A 22,657-nucleotide genomic window follows, 5' to 3' on the forward strand; every position below is an offset into this window, starting at 1 on the left:
ATACGGAGACGTGAGTGAAAAAATAGTCCACTTCAAAATAAATTCAAATCATAAAACCAGTCCAAGAAATTCCTTAAGGACGCATTTGGTTTGCTGTTTGAATCACATTTTGACATCCAAAATAGTTGGGTGTAATTTTGGTCTAAGCCGTGTTAAGCATCTTTAATCAACTTCACCATCACAGTGTAATAGAAAAATATTTACTTTAATCAAATCTTTGGCCTTCAAATCTTTTAGGATAGTAAATGATTAAATTGGCTTATGTTTTCTTCCCACACCATAAAAGACCGTATTTATAATCAGCAATTTCTCCCTCACAGTGAAAATTAAAATCTGCCTGTTTGTTATGACGGCACATCCGAATTTGCTTATAAACTCATGTCCACTTTCGGAATGCTTTTCTGTGCTGTTGTTTTATTAGTATAATTGTTATTATTATTAATGTTATAAATGCGTTGTGTGCAAAAATAAAATAAACTAATAATCACAATTCCAGATGGATCTAAATGTTTCAGGGCTCACATGACAATATAATCCGCGGTGCTCGGATCAAAGTTGTGGAGGTTTGGATGGACTGTGTGTCTCACTGTCCTGCAGCTGCAGGCTTCTGCTGGCACCTGGCGGAGGAACACGGGAAAATAGTCCTGCGTTCAGTTTACATCGCAAAATGGCCAGTCTCATCAGATCGTGTCACGCAGTGTGTGTTGGCTCAAAGGTCAGCTGGTGTTCCAGCAAGCACCGTTTATGTTTTGGGAGGCTTTGCAAGGTTGTCCGCAAGCGTTTTAATGTGTTCTCGAGAGAATATCCATAGGGAAGAGTTTTGTACGTTTACTGAGCGAGGATTTCATTCTCACCCGTGTTCAGCATTAAAACATCAAAGGAGTAAATTGGTCAAAATTTAAATAAGTTGCTACATGTAGGCAGAGTGTATTTCTGGGATGTTCTTGGCATGGAACAGTGTGTGAATCTCCGGAGTCAAATCCACGTCTGGAAAACCCCAAAGTCAAGTTTAGGGCTTTGGCGACATCTAGTGACCCTGCTGTGTTAGTCCAATATGCATTTTTGACCTGTGTTATAGTTTGGATTTGACTTTCAGCCGTTGTGCCAAAAACATCACATTCAAAGTGCTTTACGTAAAGAGAAAGAATACGCGAGAGCAGCATTTGGAGACAGATAAAAACAAAGAATCTGACAAAGGAGAATAGGATTACATCGATCAAAATATAATACAATCAGACAAAATCAGTAGAGTGTAAATTCAGTAATACTGTTGTTACACATGTTATATAGCAAGTAAAAGCGCTGTAGGGAAATTAATCAAGCAAAAGCACAAGGAAATAGCAGAGGTTTTCATTAAAATGTGAATTTGGTTCCAAGATAATCATCAGGTTTTATACAAGCACACAGGTAATTACATCATGTTCATTTTGTCATAGTGACATTAATTTCTGTATAAATATGTAAATGGTGGTTTTTCTAACCCAGTTTCTTTTCTTGGTTAAGTCTTGATAGACAATATAATTCAAAAAAATATTCCTTGCAATACTGTGTTTGTCCATTAGATGTCAGTGTAAAGCAACTGAAAACTAATTTCACCATAACAGAGGAGAGACAAACAGGTTGGGAAGAAAAGAAGACATTTATCAGTGGATTAACTTCAGTGACATGCAAATGGGATTACTTGAAAATAAATCTTGTCTTCCATTAAAGCCAACAAAGCCAATAAAACTAAAAACAGAGGCATTTTTCATGTAAAACAACGGGCAAATAACTTATGTTCATTTAAAAATTGTCAGAGTTATTATGTCAAATGTCTCAGCTTGTCTAAGTCATCTGAACTGCTGCAGCGAGGCTGTAAAACAAAAACGGCAATAAACAGCAGCACAAGTCAGAAACAGGAGATGAATGTTTCCCATCTTTATATTGTTTGACATTTCACAACTTTGTGTCCCAGGCGTCACATTTTAAAAAGATTTGCGGTGACGTGAGACAAATGTCAAAGTGATATCACAAGCAAGGATAAATTTTCAATTTTGAGGCTCATTGCTGTCTGCCATACACACCACTTGAAATACTGAAAGGCCAACAATGTACAGGGGAAATGTTTGCATACTAAGCGATGATTATCATTCACTGAGTTTGCACTTCTTTCTCTTTTTTATTTCTGTCTGTCTGTCTGTCTCCCCAAGGTCCAGGCTCTCTGCAGTAATAATACATGAAGGGCTCCTCTCCCTCATCCATTAATCAAGAGGGAGGCTGAGGTAAAGGAGGACTGATCTTTGGCCTTCTCACACATACACATTCACTCACCTATCGTTAATAATTGAGGGGATATTAATGCAGATAAATAATTAAACTTCAGGGGGATCTCTTTTGAGTCGTAATGACGACGGTGGGGACAGATTGCTCGCTTAGTCTTATTACGTGTTGCTGAGAAGTTTGTGAAAGCTTAAGGTGAAGATAAATGGGTCCTGTCTAGCGGTTGGCTAATTAAATCGATGCAGACACTTTGGGTGTGTGTTAACAAAATTACCTGTCTTGCTTCATGCTGTTTCTATAAGGCGGAAATGTAAATCTTTAGTCATGTTGGTGGCATTGCTCAAGACATGGCGGTGGCAACTTTTGTATTGATCAGCAAGTGTTCACATGCTTTAAAGGCTTCTCATATGGGAAAACATTGTAATACTCACAGAGACTGTTTTACAGCTCTGGAAAGTTATCAGCAACCATTTGATGTTTTGTCGCAACAGTTACGATGATGCCTGCATGAATGTGTCTGGCCATCACAGCAGCCTGCGGGGTGACGCTGCGTTGTTTTACGGCAAAAGCAGAGATAGGTGGAATGTTTTTGATGGACAACCTGGTGTTTTTTTGCCCGCTGCTGAGCTGTGGGACTGGCCTGTTGTGCTCTGAATGTGGTCTTGTTTTACCATTAGAATCCTGTGACAGCGTGCCCATGGGAGATTTGTCTTATGTGTCCTGCATCTATGGAAGCCATAGAGCCAACATGTCTGCTCGCGTGTCTTGTGATGCCATAAATACGCGTTTCATAAGGAGACACAGTGAAAAATTAATGATGTCTCGGATAAGTCATTAATGTCATTTTCCGTTAGAGTTTTCATCTTCTTTATAAACATATGTCCTCAGAATAATGCATGTTTTTATGGCATATTTAATGGGCTACATGAGGGAGTGTGCGACATCTTATGAAAGCGTCACTGAAGGTGTGTGTGTGTGTGTGTCCTCATCAGCCATGCTGTTTGGGGCCACTCTAACCTTTCAGTCGACTCTCGAAGGATCGTCTCTCTCATCTGGCATCCTCAGCCTGTCACTGTCAACATCCAGAGGAAAGATGAAAGATATAGTCCTCATTGGCTTTGTTACAATAAAGCCGCCTGCTCCAATGACTTATTTCCTTAACCTTTACTCCCCCCATATTCAGAAATGACAGATTGCGTGACACGGGATTATAAAAACCTCCTTGGAGACTCAGTGATAAATTAATGATATCTCGCATAAGTCATTATCAGATCTGAAAGCAGACAGGTGACAGCCATATTACACTGTTTGAGTAGTCTAAGGGAAAATATAATAAAATGTGCATAGTTCAGATAGAATAAAAGTGTAGTCTCTAAATGGCAACATTTCAAGTGAGAGCCCTAAGCCTGGACTTAAATCTGTGGCTTAAATCTGTAACAGCATGAGTCTGCAATGACGCCTCAGGGTTACATGCTGTGCGTTTCGAGGCACAGCGGAGCTTTGAGCGAAATGCTAATGACAGCATGCCAACATGCTGATGTTCAGATGTTTACCTGGTAATGTGTGCCATGTTCACCATCTTATCTTAAGGTGCAGGCTAATTAGTAGGCTTCTGAATTATATTTGGTTGTGACTTGAAGTAGGCCTGTTGGACAATAAACCACATGAGGCTTTGGGCTTCATATTAACAGACAGACCGTTTAGAAATGAGTTTAGAAAGAAGCTTCAAATAAGCCCCTGCACGAGGTGGATAGTGGACCTATTTTAAATGGCTCTTAAACTCCTGTCTGTCATGACAAGCCGAGGGAGGAGGCAGGACATAAATAATGACAATATAAATGTGAGAGAGGAGGAGGAGGAGGAGGAGGAGGGGAATGATGGCTGACAGGATAAGAGAAGGAGTATGTGTGTGTGTGTGGTGAGAGTGTGAGAGATTGATCTCTGCGCAGTCTCGTTGAGCTTCTCATTATTGCCCCGACCCGAAAACAAGACAGAGCTGTGTTTCTGACAGTTTTGCCGGTTGCCTGCAAACCATCTGCGTGTGCATGTAAGATCTCATATTTCCTATACTATAATAAGATCATATGTCCTCACAAAGGTAGAAACCTAATTGCCTTAAGTCTACATCAGATGTTGTCCAAAGATAAGAATCAGCATTTAGTTTGGTTAAGGGTTAAAGAAAGAGTTTGCTAAATTGTAAATCATTTTAGCACAGCAGCATACAGATGAAACAACACTGTTTTACATCGTTTTGCATGGAGATGAAATTATAATAACCGGAACTGAAGTTTGTCTGTTGCAGCAGATGCAGGCTGGCTATACAGTTAGTTCTTATGGAGCTGTAATACTAATAGATATGTTCATGTGCAAAAGCAGCCACAACTTTGTGTTATTTGCCAAAGAGGCTTAACCGTGAGCTGAAACCTCCAAGGACAACATTCATTTGCCTTTTTGTATTTTTTTATTTACTTCTTTGAAAAAAGAGCTTTTTTTATCCTCTCAGTTTTCTGTTTGTCCTCTCTTTCCCTCGTTTGGCCGATTAAACCACAAAAGATATGTAATTTTCAAAGTGCAGACTGACAGATGAAGTGAGTCAGCATTTGGCTGAGTCATTATCCAGCATCTGAATCGTAACACTGAGAAGAAGTTCCACCAAAGCAACATTTGTATCACTGTCTCAGTGTCGCTTTTGGTTCTATTGTTTGCTGTGTGTTGTTTAGCTTTGCCTCTGGGACATGTAAACAACTGAACCGTCTTTCAAAATGAAAAAATAAAATAGTACCTCTAAAATTTTGCATTCACCAAGACATGCATACAAGTATTTTAGCAATGTATTATAGAATGTTGATCATATGCGGATGATACATTATATGGACAAAAGTATTGGGCCATCTGACCATCACACCAGCAGGGACTTTAACGACATCACTTTCTAAACACACAGGCAGCTTTGCAGCTATAACAGCTTCCACTCTTCTGTGAAGACTTTGGAGTGTTTCTCTGGGAAGTTTTGCCCATTCATGCAGTAGAGCATATGTGAGATCAGACACTGATGTTGGACCAAAATTTCTGTTCCAGTTCATCCCAAAGGTGTTGGATGTGGTTGAGGTCAGGGCTCTGTGTGAGCCAGTCAAGTTCTTCCACACCAAACTCATCCAACCACGTCTTGATGGTATGCTGGAGCCTTCCCATCAATGAACGAAAGAGTCTGAGCCCAACCCCCGAAGAACAGCTCCATAGAGAGGTGTGTCTGGAGCTCATGCCGACCTGGATGAGTTTGCACTGGATAGTGTGGAGTTGCGTAACATTCAAAGTGACTGGACTGCACGCAGCCATGTTTGACACGTGTTGTTCCACACAGCTTAGCCTAACTTAGCATACGGGCTACACACACCAGGGAACGGCTAAGGAAAGTTTTGAAGCTACTATACTGCACTGGTAGAACAGGATATGGTACAAATACAGGGCAAGAAACAGTAAAAAGCCCCTTCCTGCTCTCCTAAAAAGTTAGACTACCCTCCCTTCTGCAAAAAGAAAAATTACAGAACCCTCCCTTTTTCTGACACCTTCTCTCCACCAAATAATTTACCAAAAGTCCTGAAGAAATTGATGCATTTCATATAGAAATGTTCAGATAAAAGTTAGTCTATCAAGCTGTCAGACAGTCATTGTTCCACTGTACACAGTTGCATCTTTAATACATCAGCTCTTCAGTTTAACCTCCTTTCTTTCCCACTGAGGATGTTCTTCTCTCCCAGCTGTGTGCGTTTGTGTGCACGCCGGCTTGAGAAAGACAACGGGCAAAAGAGGATGATGAGCCGAGGGTTTTCAGGTGTCAGTTATGGTGAAAGTTTTCAGATTTGGTTTTCGCCCTCTCTGCGTGCCCTTTCAGATGTCCCTCTTTATATTTTGCTCATGCCAGGCTGGCATTTGCATTGAACATGGATCAGTCATCACAGGGAGAAAAGCAGCAGAGTGAAAGACTGGGGAGAGATGTTAAAAATGTCCCGATGATTGGCTGCTTGTGCAGAAAGTCTGGCAGCTGCAATTTTTAGCATCGATTCAGCAATCAGACACTTGCTGAAATCAAATCAGGCGGGCTGCCCTTTACTGTTAGAAGCACTTTTAGGCAGCACGCTGGTATGTTTTGGTACTATAAACTCTATTATTACATTCGACTCTTTGGTCAAAAATCATTGTTTCCCATCATGACAGTGGCATGTACAACAAACAAAACCTGGCAGAGATTTGCCTGTATGTGTGTGTGTGTGTGTGTGTGAGAGAGAGAGAGAGAGAGAGAGACTTCGTCCCACTTATCTTATCCATCAGAGAATTTCACTCGTCTGCCTGTCACTCAGCAATCCCTCACTTTCACCCAGACCAGGGGGAAGGAGCAGTCTGATCATCTATTGTGTTATTATGTGTGGTTTTGTGTGTGTGTGTGTGTGTGTGTGTGTGAGAGAGAGAGAGAGCATCAGTCTGGCAGCCAGTGACACGAGCTGCTGTTGATGTCTCTGTTGGTGTCAGCAGCTCCACTTTTCATCCTAAATGCGGGAGGCTGAAAGGCTTTGCAAGGCCATCATGCTTCAGTCTTTAAACAGCGTAAAGGGGCCTCCGCTGGTGACGTCACCTCTGAACCTCCCTGAACAATGATCAGCTCAAGCAGTAAGAGAATCAACACTGGTAAAAACGTACAACACTCGAACGATCTTTAAATGTAGTCCAACCTAGGCCATCTTTAGACCTTCACCATCTGTTTGAGTGGATCATTTGTTCACCATCTACCTTGCCTGCTTTAAATAATGTTCACTGATTGTCTCCTTATGGTTTAATTTTCCCTGGGTTTTTTTTCTGGTTTTCAATATTGCTTTGGTCTCCATCTCGGTGAACATTGGTGGACTGTAAAACCGCTCAGGACAGGGATGGAAATAAATCCAAGGCCCGTTTAGTTATAATTTGGCGTTCTGTTGGTGTTCATTAATCTCATGCATCAGCTTCGAATTACTAACAACAGTTGCATTTTATGTTTTATTCTTCCGACTTTTTTAGAATTTATTTCTATAATGACTGCACAAAATCTTGTAATTTGTCAGTAAAGGGACTAATTAAGGATTATCTTATCTTATCTTAAAGTAAAAAACAGTCTGCCCCTGGCTGCAGATTTGTGGTGCTGACGTTTCTCTGTGCACCGTCCACACAATCTGATTTCCTGAAGAAACGTCTTTCCAATTGCTGAGGCCGTCATGCATCGCTGTGATTGGCTTAGTTTTATCAGAGTGATGAGGCTGGTGACTGGCACGAACATATTCATCAATCACCACACCCTCTGAATTTATATTCACCTTCAGCCAGCCCTTTTGCACTTTGCTCCTCTGCTTCCACATGAACCAACATAGCAGGAAGCGTGTGGAAACCCTCACAGCTTACTGTTTTGCACTCGTCACGTGGCCCCGCATGTCCTACAGACTTTCAATTCTTAGATTTTCTTTGTGAAAGTAACATTATTTAATTAACAATAATCTGCTATGTTTTAAATATACAAATAAAAATATAATTCAAAGAAACTTGCTGAAATGGAAACAAGAAGAAAATCAGACTGTTGCATGGAGGGACTTCTGCTCCTGGTAGACAAGATTCATTTTCTAAAAAGTAAGTTTTATTACCACGTTGACAAGAGCAGATGGGGATGCATGGGAGGTGATTTAAAACGACGAAAAGGGAAAACGGTTGCACCCTCCTTTCAGATGTTCAAATCAGGCTGAAACTAAGTATGATATGTTCCATTTTCTAAAGATATAACAAGTTTTATTTTGTAATAACCCAAAACAAATCATCACATCTTAGAGTAAACGAGAATGTGTTTATATTCAAAGCTCGCACATGCTGAGCTTTTTCTATCTCTGCACATAAACTGTACCATCTTCAATGTAAAACTGTCTATCTACCTGCTCAGCTGTTTTGCTTTTGCACAATCCCATCTGAGGAGGAGGGCTTTGGGTTGTAGAGTGCAGGAAACCAAGCCAACGTCTTAATGGAGGTTTATCTAACCAGACATGCTAATATTTGTTTCCCATGATTTCCATTTAAATTGACAGGAGTGGTGTGTAAACAGCTGTTGTGTGTGTGTGTGTGTGTGTGTGTGTGTGTGTGTGTGTGTTCCTGAGGGGATGGGATAAAAAAAAAAAAAAAAAATCCAACACACACAAAACAGCCATCATCTTAATCAAGGCTTACAGCAATATTTGTGTCTGGTAAAGCATTTGCAAATCTCAATACAAATTAATTAAAAGTGAAACACAGGAGCTGGCAGCCACCAGATTCAACCCAGTTTTATATGTGAGAACATCCGAAGAGGCGCGTGTTATTTATGTTTCCTCACCATACCTTATACAAGGTAACCCTTTCCTCCCTTTTTCTACTGAGTCATTTTCCATTTTCCTTCAAAATAAAAGCATTTAAGTCTCAGATGTCACAGTTGTGACAGACCGTTGCACATTAAAAATGCTAGATATTCGGAACCATTGCTGCAACTAACTATTTTCTTTATTCACAAGTCTGCAAATCATTTTCTGATTGATCTGTTTATTTAGTTTATGTCCAGAGCAAGTGGAAAAAATGTCCCTCACAATACCTCAGTTGTCATCTTCCAAATTACAAAACAAGTTAATTGGCATTTGCAGCAACGGAAGATTTAAGGAAGGATTTTTTGAACGCTCCACGCTAGAATACAAAACATGAGATGGACTTAATACGAAGGACCTCAGTGTAACCTTTTTGAATGTATACACCAAACGAGAGCAGGGGAGCGGGGGGCACCTGGAACCTGTGAGCTGGACTGCAGGACTGTAGGCTACAGTGCAATGCAACACATTAAGACAGGCAGCCCGTGGAGCAAAATGTGAACGGACAAATTGCTTGCAGAAACAAAGAGCTCTGACATTAGATTAAACAAAATGCGAAAGTTGCACATGGCTTAGCAGTAGCTTCTTCTTTGCGTGTGTCATTGCTTTCACTTAGATTGTCCTGTTGAGAGATTGTCACGCTAAGCAAACTTTTTGTCAAACAATATTTATTTGCATGTATGAGAACAAAAATATAACTGATTCAATATTGACGCAAGACATCCATTTCTATCAGTCATGTGTGGTTTTGTCAAACACTGAAGACTACATATAGCAGCACGATTTGGCTTGCTACCTTACATTTTTGTGCACCTTATCCAAAGCATTTAGGATGTGAAGCCCGTCATCTTTGGCACTTTCCACGGACCTCATTGTTTTCAGCTTATAAAACAGCAACATGTCAGCACTAGTCAGTCGTGGTAGCTCTCTGAGTTCCTCTGTACTGTGCTGTGACCTCAGCTCGTCATATTCTTCTCAGGGTTGTACATCATTGAAGAGTTAAGCATGCTAGCATGCTTACTAAACTGAAAAGTACAAGTTTGTTAGTGTAGTTGCGAACAGGACAGTGAGTTTAAAGTTTATTCAGAATTGCCTAGAAACCACTCCTCTTATTTGCAGCACTTTATACTCAGGCAGACGAGGTTAACTAAAACTAGACACTGCAACAAAACTTGCTCGTTTTTGAACTCTCAAGCTCTCCGTCCCCTTGAAGGTTAACAACTGATCAATTATACAAATTTGTGTATCAAAGTTCGCTCGAGTTGAGCTTGACATGAAAAATTTTAAATGTTGGTGTGACCGGGCCTTAAGTCCAAACACTGCTGCTGCTCGCTGCTGCTCTAAAATCAGCTTATCTGACATTCATTTTACTCCTAGACATCAATTATTTCATTAGCTGAGCCTGAAGTATGACACACCATTAGTACTTCATAAGCCTGTAAGCAGCCAGTGAGGCCTGCATGGGCTCATTTCCCCAAAAGCATTTTAGAGATGTGTTCATCTGAATTCAAAGAAACTTCAGGAATGTTATGCTGTCTCGGTTCGGAGCTTTTACTCGATTTTGGGTCTGCAATCCCTGGCACAATCTCTATTGGTCTGATGACAGTAGAGCAATTGAACTTAACTTAAGTTAAATACATATACAAGAAGGTCTTTGACTAAATAAACGGAACACACAGATGCAGGTAAGCCTGTGCGTAGTGACACCTATCATTAAAAGAGGAGAAACATACTGGATCATAAACTTGAATGGAAACAGTTTTCATGTTTCCCTTTGGTGGTTGTTTTTAGTCGGGGTATAAGATGAAACCGGAGAAGGTGCTGTACTTGTTGTTGTTGCCTCCGTGAGCTTTGCCACCGTCCAGTTTGACGTAGATCTCGTCCCCAGAGTCCAAGTGCAGCACGGCGCTGTTGCTGGCGTAGTCGTAGTTCTGGTCTGCGTCCTGAGCTATGGCGCTGGCCCGCACCTGACGGGAGAAGGAGGGCAAGACTTTGTGTTTATGAGAGAACACAAAGCTAGAAACTGGTAGAAAAGTTCACGCGTGCCTGAGAGGCAAAGTGAAAAAGCATTGGTAATTTAAAACATACGTATCGGGTTGAGGCGGGGATGGTGGGCTGGTCAGAGGTTAGAAACACTACTGATCATATTAGAATAGTAATAAAGAATAGTATGAAAATTAAAACTGACCCAGTTTTAATTTTGCAGCATCTTTGATGAGCACCGATGATGCTGAGACTCATCTGACCCCTTCATCCAGCTGGCGCGCATCCAAACGGCATTTACGCGTGAGCGCCAAACAGAGCATAGCGGATTTGACCCAAAATATGATTGACGTTGCCTTAAATCCAGTCCACATAAACAATAAGAATATGCAGTTATATAAGTCGTGTTAAGAAGCCTTAAAGATATAGCGTCGTGCGATGTTGTGCGCTTTTTGAGCGTAAAATGCGCACTTTGATAATTCGGTCCATCTAATAATCTAGTGGCGTGTATTAAACGTTAAAAGTATTAAAACCGCATATGGTCGTCGTTATTTTTCCTGGTCGATTTTAACATTACCTGTCCGTTTTTACAGAGATCGGCCCACATGCTGGTCCCGTCTCCTCCCCGCATTAACACATGGTAGGTGAAGAAATAGATCCCGGACACCTGGCAGGTGAATTTCCCTGTGCTCGGGTCGTAGTGGTTCCCTAAGTTTGTAATCACGTCGTCAAACTTTAACACTTCGTATCCCTCGTGAGGATTCTTCAGACCGACGTAAAAGGCGATCCTGAAACTGTTGGCCGTGGAGTTCCCGCCCTCTGTGTCGCCGTTCTCACCCCCTGCAGCTCCGGTTAACGCGGGGAAGGCGAGTTTACCGCCGCCGCGCTCGCCCGGTGGCCCTCTCGGACCCGGGGGTCCTGGTTCTCCCGGAGGACCCCTGGCACCCGGTTTACCCGGCCGCCCGGGCTCCCCGCGACTCCCTTGCGCCATCGGCGGCTGCGGAGCCACACCGTTAAGGTTCTGGATCACCTCCATGGCGGTGGCGCCTCCAGGTTTGGTGGTGTACGGTTCGCAAACCATCCGACAGGTGCCCATCATCTCGTAGTAATGAGCGGCGGTCTCGGAGGTGCGGAGCAGCAGTAACGGGACGGCAACGGCCAGAGCCAACAAAAGCATCGCGACAGCGGTCACCAAAAAGACCACCGACCACTTCCTCCGCGCTGTTCGGGGACCAACGGACGACAGGAGATCCGTGGAGCCGCTCTGAGGGGGAATTTTGACACGAGACAGAGGTTTTCAGGACGACAAAAAGAAAAGAGATGAAGTTTATTAAGTGCGCATCCTTCGGTCCAGCGCTTCTAATTGGTGCCTGAAGCCCCTGGGCAGCACACTGACCAGCGCGTTGTGCTTGGATGGATGGCTGCGCGCGGACAGCTGCAGCCAGCTGTGAGTGTTAGCGGGGATAAGACCGGAAGACATAGAATTTGGCCTTCAAATTAAAACAGCGCGTCGCCGACCTTTTTTTTGCGCTTGCAAATATAAAATATGCACAAAATAAAGACATCAGTAAAGTAGTTTTAAATAAGCGCTAAACTTTTCATTTGAACGACACTTTATGTGTTCGGTAAACTGTGAGAGTTTTTAATCCATCAAAAATGCAATTACTTTTGGATAAGCACTTTATCGTGTCTGTGATATACTACGTTAAGCAGTACCTTTACAAAAGTATTGTACTTAGGAACAGTTTCTAAGTAATGGATGGATCATATTTCTACCCCACTTCAATACAGAGGCGGATGTTGTATTTTTACTACATGTATTTGACAGCTATAGGAGGTCTAGTTTCTATATATGATGCACTATGATAACAGCTCAAATGAACGGCACCTCTACCAGCTAAGCATCATTAATATCGATTCGGCGATTTGACATTGACTGGGGCCATTCTGCACAGTTCAGTGTAAGTAAAACAGATCAACAGTAACGGTTTTATTTTTAAAGGCATGTCAGGAAGTCCTCTGTGTGGGTTTGACTGACTTGACAAGAGGAGCAGATGCAGCGTGTGCGTAAAGTTTAAGTCTGCGCAGCTATTCCAAATTTCAAAATGCCACTAAATATTTCCTGTGGTTCAGCAAAGAGCATTCAATATTTACATGAAGAAAAATAAAACAGTTTCAAACTTCAGTGTGTCAGTCCATGCATACACTGCTTAAGCGGCTTAAAATCCCAAACGTGACACACTAAATGCTCTATCTTGCAGACAATGATTATTAAAGTTAAAACCCAGTCATTTCTCACATTTTCTGTACATTAGCGAATCCACCTTAACACAAACTAAAAGTTAAAGTCAGGTGCTGCTAAAACCATGACCAGATACACCTCTGAGACCATGAGGGCTCTTTTCAAAGCCAGGACCAGTGGCTGAGGGCAGGTTAGTGACATCAAACGTCGAACTGCATCGGTCGCTTCAGACACACACGCAGATGGAGCTTGAGCAGCAGACAAGGGAAACAGATAATACATGCAGGGAACCGAGCAGAGACGTCTGCCGGCTGTCGTCACCTTGGGCTCTGAGCTCCCCAGCTGCAGGGACATATTTGATGTCTTGTTTCAGTAGGTGGAGAGCCACAGGCCGTGCATTTCAATCCTCCGACAAATTAAAATTCTTGCAGTGCACAGCCAATCATCACTCTGTTGCATGCAGATTTGTTTTAAATGCCTCTGTAGCTTCTTTTGTGTCTTCCCCACTCATTCTGTTGTGTGGCTCATGGGGACTTCATCTGAATAAGACTATTATTAATGCTGTTCAGTGGTTATTTCTGAAGAATGCAAGCTTTTGAGATGGTCAATAAAGAGAGCCTTTGCTCATTGAAAATAAAAGCATCTATTGATTTTGTCCTCAAGCTCAAAAATATTCCCGAAGGACCTGAAATACTTGAAAACTGTATGCTGAAAACTAAGCATCTAGAATTGGAGTACAGGGTCCACATCCACAACAGAGGCTTTAGAGCTCAAGGCAATGTGGCAAAATCTTCAGAGGCCAGAGACAAGGCTTAGCTGAAGCCCTGTGGTCACACTGCAGACCCCCCCCTCCCCACACACACACACACACACCCTAAGCAATTTCATCTTGTGCTCAGCTCAGCTTTAACTCCACAGAACATGACTCCTTGCTGCGCTGCCGATGTCTGAAGGTGAGACCAAGCACAAGAAGTCATGAGGGCTGGGTCAAAAAATGAAACTGAGATTGAAATCTGAGGATGTGACAGTCCTGGAAAAGCTGGGAATGTTATGTTTTAAATTTCATTTCCCACTCACTTAAACAACAATGCAATTAGAATCCAAACAAACCCCTAAAAATAAGTATGCAGAAAGGCATAAGAGAACATCATGCTCCCCGACTCTGCTGCAGAAATGACCTTTACTCAGGATTAGTACAGTGAACTGTGTCTTCAGGCTGTGGTGAGCCATGCACGACACACTGTCCACATTATGCACCGCAGCTGCTGAGATTATCCTGCCCTGTGGCGCTGCCATGCTCCCAGCCTCGCTGCATGTTAGTGGACTGCTGTGTCACACGCGAAGCATACGGTGAGACTAATGAATCAGTCCATCATTAGCTTTAAAGGGTGAAGACTCTTCCCAGTGCTTTTGTTTAATAACATAGAGATAAATTTAAGAAGAGGTCAAGAAGAGGTACGTTGAGCCCAAGACTCCAAAGCGCCGTCACTTACTCTAAGGATAGATGTGCAAATGAAAACATCTCCCACCAAGTGTGGTCCATTGACAAAGGAAAGAATTTGCTATGATTTTATTGCAGGATGAATTAAGGGTAAAATGGTGCATTTACCTCGTTTTAGCTGTAGCAAACTGTCACAGGGTTTCATAGTAAATTTGCGCAGGGAACCTTCACTGAGCCACTGCAATGCAACAATGAGATGTTGCACCGTCAGCTCCTGTCTCATCATGTGACCCCAATCCCTTATGAAGGGCACTGAAGACACCTTGACACAAAGACAAACGTCTTCCTCCATGTGATAATGTGACAGTGAAGTCTTGTTAGATGTTAACACAGCTGTAGCCGTCCAGCTCAGGCTAACCGTTTATGACCGTGCCTCTCTGCCACGATATTTCCCATCCATGCAGCTACATACTGCATGTCCAGATTAAATATGCTTCTCGCTTGTTGGACTAGATTTTGTGGAATTTTTCTGCTTCATCAGTCACGATGATCTGTGTAGCTCCTTTCATAGTCTGAAAAAATAATAGAAAAATACATATATTAAAATATATGTTATAAGCACTAAAAAGTACTGTAGTTGCGAATAGAAGAAGAGAACCGTTCAGTCCAGACCACTGGATTCAGGGTTTGGAGAAAGCTGAACTCTGTCACGACTGGATCAGAATAATGATTCGACTAGTAAGATTAATGGGTTACCACACTGGCAGGCACGAGTAATCGATACCTGTGACTGCAGGATTTCAAAATCAGATATGTATGTCAAGGACTGTGACCTAAAGCATTGTAAACACAACATGAGGGAGTGAAAGAGAGGGCGACATGCACGCACTGTGTGTGAACATGTGTATATGTTTTGCATGCGGTGATACTGATGCCGCGCTGTGAGCCAGGGGGTTTCAACCTTTTGCAAGTGGCAAAGGCAGACATGATGAAGTCATGTTGACAGTATGTAACCCGCGGTCAGACTTCTTTTTAACACGATTTTGCTTTTTTTGTTCCAGTCCCAAGGCCAGCTTATCGGATACATCAGATCAACAGCAGCAGCAGCAGATGGAGTAAAGGAGAGCTGGGGTTTCAAAGGTATGATGGCCTCTTGTTTTTAAACTCACTGTTTTAGTTTCTTGTGTTCACAGTGATAACATTTGACTAATTAGCCTACATGCAAAGTACAGCTTAGGGTAATGGGAATGTCATTAGTATTAGCAGTTATTTTATTTAAAGACAAAGTACTAGGCAGTTTTAAATTTTGACTGGATGATGGGCTCTACTACATGAGAAGTTACGGGATGATTAAATTTATTACAGATGTGTTACTCAAAACCACAATTGTAGGCGTCATGGTGGAATAAAAGAAACAGTCAACAAATTTAGTTTGATTAACATGAACGTCTTCTCTCTGTTGAAACCACCGTTTTCAATAATGCTTTATAAATAAAGTTTGTTTCCTTGTTGCAGTGTGAAAAGTTTGTGGCTTTGCTTCTCAAACGACATTTACGCGCATGCGCGAGGTCTAACGTCTTCTCACTTTTTTATCTTCTGTGCACAGGCGGGGGCGTGGCCAGGGCGGGGCTTTGGCTTTGACGTAATCTTATCAGGAAGCAAAGCTCACACGACGTTTGAAGGAGAGCGGAGAAACGAGGTGAATACGCAACTATAAACAATTCATAAATTTAGCTGTGAGTGGTAACAGAAGTCGAGTTATGTCATGTAAGAGAGCTTTTTAAGCTTAATCTACGTGTGTGTTAGCCCGGGTCGCGGTGGGTGTTGAGGAAAGTACATTTCTTCGACACCAAATTTGTTGTGGTTGTTTCAGCCGAGCAAGGTAGCTTCTGCGCGCTTTTCTGTTTTCAAGAGAATATCAGTTTGGATTTCTCGCAATCTAAGGTATTATCGCTAAGCGGACAGCTTTTACAAGGCATACAACACAAACTGAAACGGTTTTTGATCAGTCATTGTTTAGTGGTAAATTCGGCTTAATAGTTTGCGGATTGTCGAAGCACCCCTTCTGTAAAATTGGAGTGATTACCATTGTAACTCCTAACGAAAGTAACTTCACACAAGTTTTGCACGAATGGCAGATTTGTTTGAGAGGATTTTACATGACGGCATACTTTTTGTTGAACCGTCTGAATAGACTAGTACCTGTTACTGTCTTCATGCTTTCAAATATCATTGGATGGCCCACTCATGGTTTGATAGTGCAGTTACAGATCTAGGACAAGTCAACTGAGACCCAAAGATAATGGAGATCCTGATTCTGTGCTCTTAAAAAGAGCTGACAAATGGCATATAGAAACAAACCTCTGTGTCCTTAAAGTGCATGTTTTACATATTTTCTCACTGTTATTTTGGGTTCTATGCTGGATGCAAAAGCAGTCTGTGTGATTGATTAAAAGTTTTTTGCTTTTAAATTCCTCTTTCAGACCGAGGTCATATGATTGTAAATAATGACCACATCTGTCTACAGATTTGTTGGCACATTATGCCTGATGACATGTCGAGGCCGTTGATCCGAGACCGACAAGGAAGAGTCCCCAGACGTCTTGAGGCCTCCGTGTCTGACCCTGGCGTTCCAGTCGTTGGCATTCTGGGAACAGGCGACTTCTCCCGCTCGCTGGCAATAAGGCTGCTGGCCTCTGGCTACCAAGTGGTGGTGGGGAGTCGAACCCCCAAACGCTTTGCAGCTCTGTTCCCCGAAGAGGCCGAGGTGACACACACAGTGACACTGACACAGCATTCACACTCGCCATGTAATTGTTGTTTTGTTTTATCTGCCTGTGGTGATAATTAAGGATTTAGTCTGGCTTTATCCACGAGGCGTAATAACTGTTGTCGTTATCTGAATAGATGCCTAAAGATAATCTTAAAGATGAGAATTAGCTGTGGTGTGGGAACAGAAAAAAGGTTTTAATACTTTCATTTCCATCCATACGATGCACGTGTGGTGAGATATTTCCTAACTGATATACTAAAACTGTCAGAGCTGCAGTTTGAGGCAGATTTCATGATCTCATTTTAATGCACACACTTTTCATATGTGATCAGTGCAACTAATAATTGCAATTTTTAATTGTGTTATGCTAAGCTAAACTCGTGTTTCTCAAACATTTTCTTCTCCCATGTTACTAAACCACATACAGATTGTTTGTGTTATGATGTTCCTGTGATTATGATAATGTTTGATATAAGATTGATCATTGTTGTGTCTTATTGTCTCCAGGTGACATCCCAGATAGAGGCAGCCAATCAGGCGGACCTGGTTTTTGTCGCTGTGTTCCCTGAGCACCACTCCACACTGCTGGAACTGAAGCCTGCACTAGCTGGAAAGACACTGGTGGATGTTAGCAATGGTTTGAAAATCAACCCGGAGGGGCCTTCTAATGCGGAACGACTGGCCGACCTGTTTCCAGAGAGTTCTGTAGTCAAAGCGTTTAACACCGTATCTGCCTGGATGCTGCAGACGGGACCTCGGGATGGAAGCAGGCAGGTAGGACACGTCGGCTGAATTGATTGAGATTAATTGTGGTCCAATGATGGTGAGAATATCTGAACTCAGTGGTTTTTGTCTTCAGGTTTTCCTGTGCGGTGACGGTAGCAAGGCCAAGAGCTTGGTGATGCAGCTCTGTCGTAGAATGGGCTTTGTACCCGTCGATATGGGCCCCCTCTCCTCCTCTCTGGAGATCGAAAACCTCCCCCTCAGGCTTTTTCCCTCCTGGCGCATCCCAGTCCTGTGTACCCTGTTGCTGTTCATCTTCTTCTACCTGTACAACTTCATCCGCGATGTCCTGCATCCCTACTTGACAACGAGGAAGAGCGCTTTCTACAAAATACCCATTGAGACTGTTAATGTCACTCTTCCCTCCGTGGCCTTGGTGATGTTATCGCTGGTCTACCTGCCTGGTTTGTGCGCCGCTTTCCTCCAGCTGTGGTCGGGCACCAAGTACAACCGCTTCCCTAACTGGCTGGACCGGTGGCTCATCAGGAGGAAGCAGTTTGGGCTGTGTAGCTTCCTGTGTGCGGTTCTACATGCAATCTACAGTCTGTGTCTTCCCTTGAGGAAATCTTTTCGCTACAAACTGATCAATTTTGCTTACAAACAGGTGAGACTAAAAGGCTAAAAAAAAGTCTTTGTATTAAGACACAAACATGAAGGGGCAGACATAAGCAATGTTACGTCCAATGAAAACATTTCATCCGCATGGTTTCTCCTCACTCAGTGCTTATAAGTCTGGAGAGCCAGTAGCTTTTTGGATGGGTCCTCAGACATCAAGTTAAATGCTGAACTGAAGCTTTGAGTCTGATGATTCATGGTGGAATCCCCATGCATCTTCAGCACACCCACTCTGCAACTTAAAGCATTTTTCATGCCAGAAAACAGCTGAAAAAATTGTGACCTTAAATCCTTGATTCTGATGTTTATTGTGCTTTGTCCAGGTGAAGACAGGGGTGGAGGACTCGTGGGTGGATGAGGAGGTGTGGAGGATGGAGCTGTACCTCTCAGTGGGCATCATGGCTCTCGGGCTGCTCTCTCTGCTGGCCGTCACCTCGCTGCCCTCAGTGGCCAACACTGTCAACTGGAGGGAGTTCAGCTTCATACAGGTATACACACACACACGCAAACACCAGCACACATACGGGCGGTAACATGCCAGTTCTGTTCCTCTTGGATAGCATGAAAGCAAAGTGATGGCTGAAGATCGACAGACACCTGACACTTACTCACATACAGGCATGAGGCTGATGTGCAGACTGACACACTGGAGACGCAGTGTGTGTGTCAGTCTACGTGCTCACATGGTCTCACAGGCGTACGAACACCGTGACTCAAAGTGTGTGCACTTCTGCAGCTGCCCCAGTTATGGTGTTAAACTTGGGCCCTGACAAAGCCATCAGGAATGTTGTGACTCAATACTCAGGCGCTTCCCCTTCCCCCGTCCCACCTCCCCCCTCTCCTCCCATCGCGGCTTCCGTTTCTCCAGGACTTGCGGTCGGTCCGCGCTGCCTTTTTTCCTTTCATCTCTCCATTAAACTAATCCGGTGGCTGTCAGATTAGTCACGTGCCAACAGCCGGTACGATGAAAGGCGACTTTCTGCTCAGCACATCCAGACTTGCTGCCTGCAGCTCCAAGACAGTGCGGCAGTATGTCGATGAAGTCATTTATGTTTGTGTGTATTGAAATATCAGTGTGGGTGAAATGTACTCCAAGTGACCTTTTCAGGAGTAATGATTGAGGCACTGATATGCATTAGAATATTGCTGCGGTCTTCTCTGTTCTCGGTGAGACTGGCTGGGAACCGTCTAAGGAAGGCAAACTGCATTAACTCCTGTAATTAAACGGCCCATCCAAAATTGAAGTCCTGGTCTCCATGTTGCATAAAATACCACATATTGTGATCATATGTCACATTTTTCTTCTTAAAAATGTCAAATGTGCAATGGATTTGTTGTAAGTAATGTCCTCGTCTCAGACCTGCAGAGCAGATGAGTGAATTAAGTGTTCCAGGTTCACAGGACAAGGCTGGAGTTATTGTCTAACAACAGTTTCCAACTTCTCCAGCGTCTCCGTGGCTGTGGGCCCCAAGTCCATTTGGTTCTCCTGAAGACATAAATCTGTAGAAGCCGATGACAAAAGTAGTAAGAGAGAAGCAGCAAACATTTCTTAAACTGTAGGAAATGGTACAGTCGTTGGGAACTACTTTACAGAAAGTGAGTACAGGCTCACAGATGTATCCACTGCGAATATCACAGAGCTTTCATTCCGCATAGAGGACACACGCTCCACTTGTTGTACTCGTGGTGGAGCTTTTTGTTGTCTGACATTTTGGCATGTCTCGTTGCTTTCTCTGGCAATAGACCGTGCTTATTTAGTTCTTTATTTCTCCCTCTATATAAATCTTAAAAGTGCTGCTGCTCCCCTTCAGTTACTTGGCAGCTCTGTAATGAGAAGTCGTCACTCTTATCAAGCAAAAGTAATTAGGATCCACATTCTCCAATTAGTTTGCGAACAAGGTGGCCCTACCCAAGTCAACCTTGGGAGGTTTTTGTAGTTAGTGGGCCCTGTAGGCACAGTATATGGTGTGCACACACATAATAATTGGGTTCATTAAGGTCATGAGTGTTAGGTCAGCATGTCCTCAGGGTCTGCGGTAGCCTTTAGCATAATTAGCTAATGCAGTGGGCTGCTTTGAGCTAAAGAGGCGTGGGTCATGTGTTTGGAGGACAGGACGATTATTATGGATCACTTCTGGTGCTTTCACCATTGTCTCACTTTCAAATACAACCTGTGACACCCTCCTTTCACCTGTTGCAGTCCACACTAGGTTACTGCGCCTTGTCCATGGCCACCCTCCACACGCTCCTCTACGGCTGGGGCCGTGCCTTTGATCCAGCCCAGTACCATTTCTTCCTGCCTCCCACCTTCACACTGGTCCTGATCCTTCCCCTCGCGGTCCTGTCGGGCCGCCTGGCTCTCTTCGTGCCCTGCGTGGCCAGACGTCTCAGACAGATCCGCCGTGGCTGGGAGAAGAGCCGACACATCCGCTTCACCCTGCCGGACAACGGCTGCCACAACGGGCCGGAAGATGTCAGTCACGTATGAGAAACCCACCGTCTCACGTGTTTGTGAAGATCCCCGTGGTTCATCTCTAAGCCTGTTCATCTAGCCGGTAGTTCCTTAGAGGTGTTGACCAGTGGTAGGTCATCAGTTAAACTACGCACTGTCAGTCATGAGTTCATTTAGTTGGTCTTTTTGCTTTCTACTTAAATATATTGTATATATTATATTATACAATATATATTATTATATTGTTTCTCTGTTTGAAGCTTCAACCCAGAATTTCTGGTTTAATTTATGCAAAATAGGCACCGTTACACAAGTTGACCTGCTGAACGCTATAACTGAAGCAGTATAGCTAAACTTTGTATCTGTTAAAATAGATTACTTCTCTCTGATCAGTCACTGGAAGTAGACTTGGCATCTTATTGGCTCGTGCATTCCTTTTTTCTGCTTGCACTTCAGGACCGCTGCACAGTGCATCGTCCGTCAGACTGCAGCAAAGCCTGTGATCATGTTTTGTCCGCATGTGAAAGTTAAAGCGGACATAGTTTCAGAGTATACCTGTTACATGGTTTTAAAAGTAATGTGGTGGCAGTGTTTTATTTTGTTTTGACATTGTATTTCACAATACTTTATTCACCTTCATTCAGTCTGTTAGGGACTGTATGACAATAATTTATGCCATGTGGGTTTTTTTTTGACGCAGCTGCTTTGAGCTTATTATTTAGATAATACATCTCATACATGAAGGCTGACTTAAAATTTTAAAAGAACCTCATCAAAACCTCAACAAAGATAAAAATTTCTGCTCCTTCCTGCTGGTAAAACTGTTACAGTCCTTTACACAGAAGTCCTTTGTAAGCTCTTACATGCCACAGGCTCCTGCTGCATTAGCGGCCGTACTTGACTACTATGTGTTGGTCTGTTTGTGTAAGACAGATTTTAAGAAAACTACCAGTGGCGTTTTTTTTTTGTACATTTCTTTTGTATTAAACTGATGTGAGAAGTGTCAGTCAGTATAGATTTGATTTAAAAAAACAAATATCAGCAGCCTTTAACAAAACTTTGTGTTGCTAACACAGCACAGCAATTTTTTTTTGTTGTGAGTTTCTATTTTTTGTTTCATGTGTTTTTGCCAACGATTATTCTGTTATGCGATAGTTGTTTTCTGAATGTAAATTAAAATGTCCCAGTACTTAAAGACTCTGAGCACAATATTTTGATTTCAGATTGAGTTTTGAATGAAAGGCTGAAATAAAACACAACTGTCCTCATATGAAGATTAGACTAAGGTCCTTCATTACGAATAAAATCTACTCTCAGTTTAACCCAAAGTGTGCGACTGCAACGATCCTGTCAGATCATGTGTGAATGCTGCCATCTTGTGGAGGAAGATCATTTCTTTCCTTCTTCCCCCACCAAGTTTCTCATGGTATGAAAATATACTTTGGAAGATACCAGAGTAATTTGAGTGGTGTTTTTTTTTTTCTTGCCTCTATCACTATAAAATTGACCTGTTAAAAGAAAATATTTGGTGAAATGTGCTTTTCATTAAAAGAACGATTCAATTTGATTACAAGCCCACTAAATCCTTTGTGGTGTGTGAAGTTGAGTCTTGTTTCAGCCAAAAATAACTAAAGGTAACATGAATTTGATGATATATCACGGAATGCAAAAGTATTTATGGTGCCCAAGAATCTAACCTTCGTAGTTT

The 22,657-nt window shown here is 42.7% G+C and overlaps 2 protein-coding genes across 7 annotated transcripts in view; one reads left to right on the forward strand and one right to left on the reverse strand.

Moving 5' to 3' along the window:
* LOC124055621 (metalloreductase STEAP3-like) overlaps nt 1-22,657 on the forward strand; it is a 122,409-nt gene that overhangs the window by 99,607 nt on the left and 145 nt on the right. The window contains exons 5-12 of one of the 6 annotated variants that reach the window (XR_006842741.1): nt 2,190-2,261; nt 15,388-15,466; nt 15,933-16,025; nt 16,854-17,093; nt 17,607-17,873; nt 17,959-18,486; nt 18,821-18,985; nt 20,698-21,079. Coding sequence is in view for 5 of the 6 variants with exons in the window: in XM_046382583.1 (XP_046238539.1) it covers nt 16,869-17,093; nt 17,607-17,873; nt 17,959-18,486; nt 18,821-18,985; nt 20,698-20,985 (1,473 nt within the window). In the remaining variant the exon portion in view is untranslated. The other 5 variants (XM_046382583.1, XM_046382581.1, XM_046382585.1 and 2 more) reach the window with 5 other exon arrangements.
* LOC124055625 (complement C1q-like protein 2) lies at nt 8,926-12,064 on the reverse strand. Its single transcript, XM_046382591.1, has 2 exons — nt 11,221-12,064; nt 8,926-10,627 (listed from the first exon to the last, which is right to left on the reverse strand). The coding sequence occupies exons 1-2, from the start codon at nt 11,818-11,820 to the stop codon at nt 10,448-10,450; spliced, it is 780 nt and encodes a 259-aa protein (XP_046238547.1). The 5' UTR covers nt 11,821-12,064; the 3' UTR covers nt 8,926-10,447.

This window comes from Scatophagus argus, chromosome 24 (genome assembly GCF_020382885.2).
Source record: "Scatophagus argus isolate fScaArg1 chromosome 24, fScaArg1.pri, whole genome shotgun sequence".
NCBI lineage: Eukaryota > Metazoa > Chordata > Actinopteri > Scatophagidae > Scatophagus > Scatophagus argus.

Excerpts from the sequence above, each read along its gene's own strand:
- LOC124055625 (XM_046382591.1), bottom strand. The coding sequence starts at position 11,820 with ATGCTTTTGTTGGCTCTGGCCGTTGCCGTCCCGTTACTGCTGCTCCGC. Across the intron at positions 10,628-11,220 it reads ATCTCTGTAAAAACGGACAG|GTGCGGGCCAGCGCCATAGC; the intron begins GTAATGTTAAAA and ends TTCTCCCGTCAG.